Below are 9,657 nucleotides of genomic sequence, written 5' to 3'. Positions count from 1 at the left end.
AAGGGAGCGCGAGCCGCACAGCACATCTAACCAACAGCTGGGAGCTACCGTGAGATCCTAAAAACTGTGTCAGATAAGACAGAGCAAGACCGGAAGTAAGAACGCTTTGCCTTCAAAATAAATGACAAATATGTATTTTATTTTTTATATTCTTTTTTAGTTCTTGATTTTACAGATTCTGAGATAAGTCTTGCTGTTTGTGCTATCTGTTAAAAGAAAGACTCTTACTTACATATTAGGCTAATGTCTGTCAGGCCTTTGTATGATTAGTTTTTTTTAAATGTCTAAATGAATTTAAATAAATCCCACATTTTTATTAGAAGGATCATTGGTCACTGGTCACAAAGAGAACCTTTGTGAAGTGACAGAAAATCCACTGATCTTTATGTGGCTTTATGTTATGCATGTAAGAATATGATGTTAAAAAACTCCTTTGCATCTTTATTTCTCTGCTGGGGATTGAATGCTTGAACGATGGTCCTGTTATGGTTTGGAGTTTGTTTTTGGTATTGCCTGAATGTAAAATGTCTTTTAAATTGTTGTTCTTAGAGTATCTCTGAATGCTCTCTCTTTCCACTGTGGATTTTGTCTCCTGTTTTATACTGATTATCCCCTGATAACTGTCCAAACAGGAAAGTGTTGCAGATGTTACAGATAATAAATTGATCAGAATCAAAAGCATCAACTGTCTTGTTGTACTTGTTGTGCGTCATTTTTAATAGGCTGTGGGAGAGCAGGGAAAATTGCTAAAAACTGATTTGGTCACATTTTTCTCTTTTTTTACCTCTTTGAAAAGTTTTTCATGTTTGTATTTTGAAGGGTTTGACAGGACGTTGGATGTTTTATTGTGACATTCTTGACTTTAAGGTTTCGTTGTCTGCCTGACTGAGAAGCAGCGCGAGCAGCTCAGCTGTTTAAACCTCAGTCTCAGTTCAGAGTCTCCTTACTGAAGAGTAAAAACCTGTTTGCGTTTTACTTTGTGGTTAGTTTTTTTTTTTGCCAAATGTTGTAGTCTGGAAGTTTTATTTATTTATTTTCTTCGTCTTCTTGTTTCTCGGGCGTTTTAAGTCGGAAATGACTCAATTTTAACATTTATAGTTCTGGGTTGTTTATGAACTGAGAGAACCGGACTGACCCGGCATTACCCGTCCGGTCCCGGTGAATGTGCTCGGGTCTAAAGGGGACCCAAAGACGGGGTTAACATGCCGGGAATGAGAGGACTTATTGCCCTGAGTCTCTTTCTTAACTTCCAAACAAGCCGGGCTCTCCCCAGCCAGCTTGCCGACCTCAGAACCGAACCACCCGCCCAGTTCTTCCTCACCGATCCTCTGCTGGACTACGACCGGTTGGATGAGGAGCTTGGAGGTGCTCGGAGCATGACAGAAGGAGCGGAGGCCTGCGGGCCGTGTGAGCTAGAACTTTGCCCGGAAACCCGGGGCTGCCGGGCTGGACTGGTGCTGGACTCCTGCGGCTGTTGTAAGGAGTGCGGAAACCTGGAGGGCCAAGCCTGCGACCCGGGAGACCGCAGCGTCTTTTACGGACTGTGCGGGACCGGGCTGCGCTGCCAGGCGGACCCGCGGCCTGCAGGAGGACGAGAGGGAGATGATGAAGAGGAGGTTTGTGTGTGTGAAGAGCAGGATGCGGTGTGTGGCACTGACGGAGTCTCATACATGAACATGTGTCAGTTCAGAGAGGCCGCTTTCTCCAAACCAGGACTCAAGACCAGAGGAAAGGGGCCCTGCAAAACCGGTATGAGACCTGGTGGTATAGGTACCCAGCCCTGTATCTCTGTTTGTCTGTCCGTTTGCTCAGGCCTATCTGTCCAAAGTGCCTGTCAGTTTGTTATGACAGGCTATTTCACATAAACTAGACATTTCTCACTGGACTATATTTTAATCTGCCTCGCTGTGTGGGGCCAATTTTGTTTGTAGTTAAGATGAAGCTCCTACTTAGGTCAGCCAATTTGACCACCTGAGACATATTTCGTGCCCATCTAGGGATGGGTATTGTTAGGATTTTATCAATACCGGTATCAATACCGATACTGCTTATAACCTATACCGATAGGCTTAAGATGTAGATTATTGCGGACTTGGTCTATTAGCTTGTTTCCACTTTCTGCAAGCACACTGCATCTTTCTGACGCAGCAAGCAGATGATGGGGTTGCAAGGAAGCCATCATGTACGAGAGTAGTTAAAAGCAATCACCTTAATGTTCATATAATGATTTGAAACAGAGGCGCGTGCTTCTTAAGTGTACAGGAAACCTTAGTTGCAATTAAATTTTCATTAGACTCCAGAATAGAAAATAATGAAGCTGGCTTTAATTACGTAACTACTTTGCTTTTTTCCGTAAACGGGCTCTTATAGAAAGCTCTTTATTTAACAAGAGGGACTGATAAAGTAAATACCAGAAGCACTGCTTTTCCATAAGCTTAATACTTTCACTACTGACCAATCACATATACCTGTAGGCAGGGGGCGTGTCCAGACTATTTGGACTGGGGTGGCACCCCTGGAGGACTGACTTATGCAGGGGTTCGGTGGAGTTTCTGATCAAGTTAACCATTAAAAGTGCTTTCAATTTTCTGTTGATTGGCTGATATATGAAGATTACAGTAAGAAATCTAAGAGAGTTAGACATTTTTTTTGTTAGATGGCATCATAATTATACAAAAAATGTTTTGATGAATATCATTAAGATGATATATTTACGCCTTTCATCAAATTGAAAGCTCACAAAGTATTTGATGATATTAGGGCAGCTGCGGCTCAGTTGGTAGAGTCGTCTTCTCAGAAGGTCAGGGCTTCGATCCCCAACTCCTGCAGCAACATGTCCAATTTGTCCATGAGCAAGACACTTAACCCTGAATTGCTCCCACTGCTTCGTCTGCAGTGTATGAATGTGTATGAATGTGTATGAATGTGATTAGTTACTTCTGATGGTCACTGTACAGAGCAGCCTTTGTCATCAGTGTGTGAATGGGTGGGTGTGACCTGCAGTGTAAAAGCGCTTTGAGTAGTCAGAAGACTAGAAAAGGGCTATACAAGCTCAAGTCCATTTACCAAAAAAGATTTTAAAGGAGTATTAGGCAATGACAGAATAAAAGACAAGTCAGATTTCAGAATAAAAGCACAATTTGAGAAGAATTGTAATTGTGAGGAGTTTAGACATAATAAATTCCAAATACTGATGTGCAGTTTCAAAAAACCCTTCAAGACTAGTATAAGGTTTGTAATGACCATATTTTGAACAATGTTGATATTAGATTAGATAAAGTATAGAAAGTTAACTTTGTTTTCTATACTTTAACTGGGTCTTTGGGTTTGTGACACTTTAGAACCTGGGAGAATGAGATGCATTTTTTTCTTTGTTTGAGGAAACAAAAGACAGATGGCAGATTTACAGTGAAGAACCAGCCTCATGTGTTTCTCCGCTGGTTTTCCCTCCAGCTGTGACAAACATTCACATTCTCCGCTGCTGCCAAGGAAATGCCTCTTTTCTCACTTTTACTGCTCGTCCCTTTGCTGTCTGAGCTTTCTTTTCCTTCGGATGAGCTTGGTCTGATTACAAAAGCTTGTGTCGGAAAGTAAAATGGCATAAGGCAATATTCTATCTATGTTTCATTATCTGTGATATCCAAGTAACACATGTTTCACTTTTATTTTTTGCATGAAAATGAACCAACTGGAAGTTCCAGTGGTGACAGTATTGAAACAAATGTGAACACATTATGGATGACTAATTATATACATACATAGCCTACATCAAGCCCCAAAAGACACAGTAAGAAGGCCATGGATTTTCCTGTAGCTGAAGAACCATTTAACCCAAATTTGGATAGAAAATAAAATGTTACAAAGCTGAATACATTTTTTTCTAAGCTTAAAACAGAAACTATAAAATCATATTCTATATATCATCATATGTTTTTAGAGTCGTCATTTGTTAAAATTAGCTCAACATTTAATATCTACGGCAGGAAAATGCAAGAAAAAACTATAATCTAGACAAAACCCAACAGTTATAGCTTCACTTAACCATCATACATTGATTTCTTGTACTTCAGTTGAATTCTGTCGACAATACTGGATACTATTTGGGCTATTACTACTTTTTCAACAACAGAGGCTGTGAAAGCTTTTTCCATCAGTGCTTTACTGCAGCTGCACTCTCAATTTCAGGTGAGCAGTTCAGGGAGCCTGGGAGACTCGAGAGCTTGCAGTAAATAAAGTGTCGGGTGGAGTCAGGTAACAAAGCAGTGACTGACCCAGGATTAGTTGTGGCCATTATTAGATAAACACTGAGAAGTTTGACTCCAGCTAAGAAATGAAATCTGATCCTCAGGAGGTTTATAGACCTGATGGAGGTGATCGGGTCAGACTGAGACCCCGTGTTCAGACTGACGACTCCACCCGTCTCTGTGCTCTGTTCTAACAAACAGCCAGTGTCTGAGAAGAAACACGCAAACACTGTTAACCTCCTTCTTCTCCCCCTCAAAGCTGCTGAGTGTTTAACAGTAAACCCTCTCTGACCTCCACCTTCTACATCTGCACAGTCCAGGGACAGTTTTAGGGGGTGGCCAGGGGGGGACCAGGGCCTCAATTCAAATCTGATTGGCCACCCCATGTGCTACCCCAAAATCCTTAACTATGTTTAGCTAGTTGCCTTTTCAGAGGTGGAACTTTTCTGAAAATAAACTGCTGTTGTTACAACAGGCTTCTGTTGGCCTTCCATGCATTTCAGTCTATTGGACATACTCTTTCAGTCCTTAAAGAATTAAGCTAAGGAGACGTTGCCACTCAGTTGTGTCAGTTTTTAAAGTTGAAGAAGATAGGCTCGCACACTTTCTCAAAGGTTTTTGTTTATCAAAAAAAATACTGTAGATACGAAGATATGTACTGTAATGTGTTGTAACAAGAAGGTCAGTTATTCAACAACAAGAGAGTCATACAAAGAATTTGAGTACTAAGCATATTAATGCAAGGTCTTAGAGCCCAAATAAACCACAAATGAGTAAGACAGTACCCAAACCCAAGCTTTATGTATATTTATGCGCAGAAAATATAAAAAATAAAAATCATGGTTTTCAACTCTATACAGGAAAAGTCCTGATTGATTTACTTTAACAGCGACAGAATGTTAGGCAGAACTTAACACCAAAATAATTAAATAACTAAAAAGTGTTGCACTTAAAACTTGGCTATGTACTGCACTGGATCAAACAAACATCCAAACTGATCACCTAAAGGCCGAGCTTCCAGCATCCAACGCTCTCCGTTTGTTTATAATAGTGACCATACTTTAAAAACAACAGACCCAACAGAAGTGGTTTTGAAACTTGACTGGGCTGCTGCCAAGTAACTTGAACATTTTCCTACAATTTGTCTCCTGTGTGTGTGTGTCTACACCGTTGACTGTATATAAAGATGGATGCCGCATCCCTGCCTCCTCCTCCAACAACCAACCAACCAACCAACAACCTGCAGGCGCTGACATTTTGCGCATTTGGAGCTAGATTTGTGTAGTCTCTTCTTCATCACAGTTACCTCAAGTATCTAGCTGTCCGAAAAACTGCCTCTGCTCATATACAAATACTATTTAGTCCTCAACAAAAGTGCTTTTTTAAACTGGGCTGCAGTGTGTACTATTGTGAAAAGAAAACTATTTGAATTAAAACACTGGGAAAGTCAATGTTTTCCCTTTTCCTTGCACCTTGATATAATCCTTAATGTCATACAGAAATCTTCTGTGTTACAGAGTGGCCTCTAGCTAGGGTTATAATCAGATTAGATTACAGCTGACTGTCTATATTTACTTAACAAGTAATATCATATATTCACATAATGCATGGTTTTCTCTCACAGTAACAACCTGCATGAGATCTCTGTCATTTGAGAGGGCTGGTACATCAATAATTCTAAGTGACAAAAATGCCCCAAACTCTGCAGAAAATGTTGATTGCTTTCAACTTTGAGGCATTTTCTTTCCAAATATTAAACTATGTCACAAGGATTTTACCCTCAAAGTTTATTTCACTTATTATTGAGACAACTTCACACACACACACACACACACACACACACACACACACACAGATCTTGGAGGTCTACATTATCCTTCACTAAAATCTTCTTCTCAGCAAATTCCTCACATTCAGTGGAGAAATAAACTGAGAACAGTGAGACTTCTAACACTCTGAGGCAGGTTTCTCAAAAATTCTCCTGGTGATAAAAAAGAAACTCACATGTGGTGACTGAAAAGAGCTTTGTACCAGTTATTATTCTGTCAGGAGCTTTCAAGCTAATGTTAGACTCAGAGCTAGAATAATTACTGTTGCTAAAAAGCACAGTCAGCTGTCGGGCCTTCTTGTCTCTTCCTATCTCTCATTGTCCTGGCCTAAACTGAAAATAATGATGTAATCATCCAGATTTTAATATCAAAGATGATTGATATTATCAGGATGGCCTCCATGAGTCTGTGGGACATTCATAAGGTTTAAGACTTGTTCTGTAATCCATCACATTTAAAGATAATCTGTGTCGAACATCTGTACCAACAAAGTGTCCATGAAATAACAGGCTGACTTTATGTCTATTTGTCTGTATCCTTTAGTTCCAGTCATTAAAGTCCCCCCTCACAGTCAGGTGAATGGGACGGGCAGCAGTTTGGTCTTCCTCTGTGAAGTTTTTGCGTTCCCAATGGCTCTGGTGGAGTGGAGAAAGGAGGGCCAGGACGTGGTCCTGCCTGGAGACGACCCCCACATCTCCGTCCAGGTGCAGCAAGTTTCAAAACCCTCAGACCCTCCAACAGCTCACAGATGTCTAATTGACTTCCTTTCACTGTCCTCACAGTCTCGAGGCGGGCCTCTGAAATTCGAGCTCTCCAGTTGGCTGCAAATTGAAGAGGCGGGGCCAGAGGACTCCGGAACCTATCGCTGTATTGCTCGTAACAACCTGGGGTCTGTGTCTGCTTCTGCCGTGCTGGGAATCCTGGGAGCAAGTGAGACTAAACCAATTACAGTACTACCGTTTATACATTTAGTTAAAATGTACTAGACTCTGGCTAGCAAGGAAACTGGCCCGCTGCAGGGTGTCCAGTAAGAACTTGACTGAAGATGTCTTCCTTACTGTCCAGGGATTTTTATTGACTAAATGCTTACATGAAGACGATTATGGAGAACAATGACTGAACATAAAGGTTCTCTGTCTGATTTAACAGTGACTAAAGTTTTAACAGCAACAATCCTATGGACTTTATACTTGAAATGAACTAAAATAAGATGTACATTGACTCTCTCACATAAACTTTCATGGCTTTATGATGCTCTGGGACTTCCGACATACAAGTATTTCACATTGTGGAATAATAAAGCAAACATATCATTCACAAAGATACAACCTTAACATTACTAAAGTGCTCATTACTTCCGTTTATTGTTACCCACATTTTCCAAGAAAGCCGAAAGGGGAAAAAAACGAGCATTATCAAGTCTGTTTGTAGTTGTCGTGATCCTCCTCCTCAGGATCCAGGATCTCGTGATCCTAAACTTTTTGTTGTGGAAAACTTTACTGAAAAAATAAATGCTGTCACTTTCTTTGTTAAATACATTTCCTTTGTCGTTCTCTGTATCTGTCAGAGGAGCTGTCATCCTACCTGGCCAACAGCGTGTCAGAAATGCAGCAGCTGATGGACGCCACAGACTACGACCAGGACTTTTACTGACCAACATATGATGTCACTTCCTGTGGTCTGAAGCATCCGGATTGTCATCCTCCATGAGAGATAAAACAAACGGTTTTCATACCAAACGCCCTTTGTCTGTTAAATTTGGATGGTGCATTATTGTACCACAGTCGGGCAGGGGGACCACACTGACTTTTCAACCCTCTGGGGACATTACGAGAGGTCAGAGGTCACATGGTCAGCTGCACACTCTGAGTCAGGCAGTTTGTTTTCAGAGATATATGTAAGTAGAATATTTAAGAATGGCTCATATTCCCCTCACTGTATCATCACATTACTCTGACATCACACAGGGCTGTGACACAGAGGCTCAGCATGTTGAACGTGTTGTAGACGCTGTCAGTTTTGTCTGTGTGAAAATAACATTAACATATTATAAATAAAATATAAATATAAGTCAACATTTTAAAACTTCTGTTTTTCGTTTTTTGTCTGACAAAGAGTTGAAAAGAAGCGGCATCGTGTTGGCACAAAAACAATTAAAAATGTTTCTGGTGTTAAGTTCTAACTATTGCTTAGCAGATGACAAACTAGATTTTATTTTACATTACAGGCCAGTAGATAGAGTAGGAAATCAGGCAGAGAGAGTGGAGAATGATATGAATGTACCTGGGCAGTCTGCCACGAGGACAGCCTTCGCACCTGGGATGGGACCGAACCGCTAGGCCATCAGCACCGAAAGATAAACTTAACTTAAAAGTAACGAAAACAAAACTCTTCTTCGTATGTGTTGCTAAAGTTACAATCATTGATTGTTTTCTAACGATATTAAGATTCTGAAGCTGGAACAGTGCCATATTTCTTCCTCATTACATTGGACAAAAGAAACTGTCTAAATCTTCATGGTGAATGTGATTGAGTTGGTGGAGTAACATCTATACAGTAAATGGTTAATGGACTGTACTTAACCCCACACACTGATGGCAGAGGATGCTATGTAAAATATCAGTATTAAATCATTATTTGGGATTCAGTTTTCTTGCCCAAGGACACTTCGCCATGTGGACTGGGGAACAGGGACCGAACTGCCATCCTTCAGGCTGAGAGGCAACAGACTTCTTTCTTTTTTTTGTACAGTTCCAGGACAGCAGTGCAGTTAGTTTGGAGGACTGGCTGCAGCACAGAGAGAAAGTTTATGACGCATATTTTGCCGGAAACCAAATATTTAACATTAAAGTTTGACCCAGAAGTGGCACTTGATGTAAAGTTAGAGGATCAAAGTTAGTGCTGCTGTGGAGGCTTTCTCCACTGATAAAGATCCTCACCTCACACTGATGAACTGAACTCAAACACACACAAGTAGCATAGTGAACGATCTGAGACAGTTGTGCAGACAGCAGGACTTCCTGAAACATTAGACCACAAAGCGTTCAAACTCCTCTTAGACCAGCAGCAGTTAGGAAACCCTCTCTGTTAGTGTCCCACTTGGGTTCCATTCAGAGGAAACTGAGCAAACATGTGGTGAATCTATTAACAGACAGAAACACAGCAGCTCAGCTCCTGCTGGTTTGAAACAGAATGAAAATTCATCTGGTATATCGTTTAGAATTAGAACTGTCAAGATCTCAGTTCTCTATTATTGAAAGACTGAATTTAACTTTTCTACAAGCATAAATGTTCTCCATGTGGTTACACACTCTTTGTGTAATTAAAAAAAAAAGTTCCCCAGGGTTCAATGGTTGGGTCTTTTGTGCTGTGTGTAGACACAAGTAATAAACTGATTTTGTTTTTTTCTTTTGCAGCTTGGGATTATTTAATTAATTTGAGGACCCCATGATACTGTCAATGGAGTCTGGTGGCGATATAACGGCTGTCTCTGATTTCTTTTTATGTATTTTTCTCTGTAATAAAATGTCCCTTTCTTTTAGGATCATCCTTATTATTTGTAGCCATTGCAGTTTTACAAAAAT

The 9,657-nt window shown here is 40.6% G+C and overlaps 1 protein-coding gene across 1 annotated transcript; it reads left to right on the top strand.

Moving 5' to 3' along the window:
• Positions 1–930: 930 nt before the first annotated feature.
• Positions 931–8,148, top strand: kazald3 (Kazal-type serine peptidase inhibitor domain 3). The gene is made up of 4 exons (XM_061038153.1): positions 931–1,749; positions 6,617–6,777; positions 6,856–7,003; positions 7,641–8,148. The coding sequence occupies exons 1-4, from the start codon at positions 1,203–1,205 to the stop codon at positions 7,724–7,726; spliced, it is 942 nt and encodes a 313-aa protein (XP_060894136.1). The 5' UTR covers positions 931–1,202; the 3' UTR covers positions 7,727–8,148.
• Positions 8,149–9,657: the final 1,509 nt, after the last annotated feature.

This window comes from Labrus mixtus, chromosome 5 (assembly GCF_963584025.1).
Source record: "Labrus mixtus chromosome 5, fLabMix1.1, whole genome shotgun sequence".
NCBI lineage: Eukaryota > Metazoa > Chordata > Actinopteri > Labriformes > Labridae > Labrus > Labrus mixtus.
This window is presented reverse-complemented; position numbering and strand designations above follow the sequence as displayed.

What these genes read in the sequence shown, in the direction of transcription:
- kazald3 (XM_061038153.1), top strand. Translation starts at nt 1,203, where the DNA reads ATGCCGGGAATGAGAGGACTTATTGCCCTGAGTCTCTTTCTTAACTTC. An exon ending in AAAGGGGCCCTGCAAAACCG is followed by an intron (nt 1,750 to 6,616) that starts GTATGAGACCTG and finishes TGTATCCTTTAG; the next exon opens with TTCCAGTCATTAAAGTCCCC. An exon ending in ACCCCCACATCTCCGTCCAG is followed by an intron (nt 6,778 to 6,855) that starts GTGCAGCAAGTT and finishes CTGTCCTCACAG; the next exon opens with TCTCGAGGCGGGCCTCTGAA.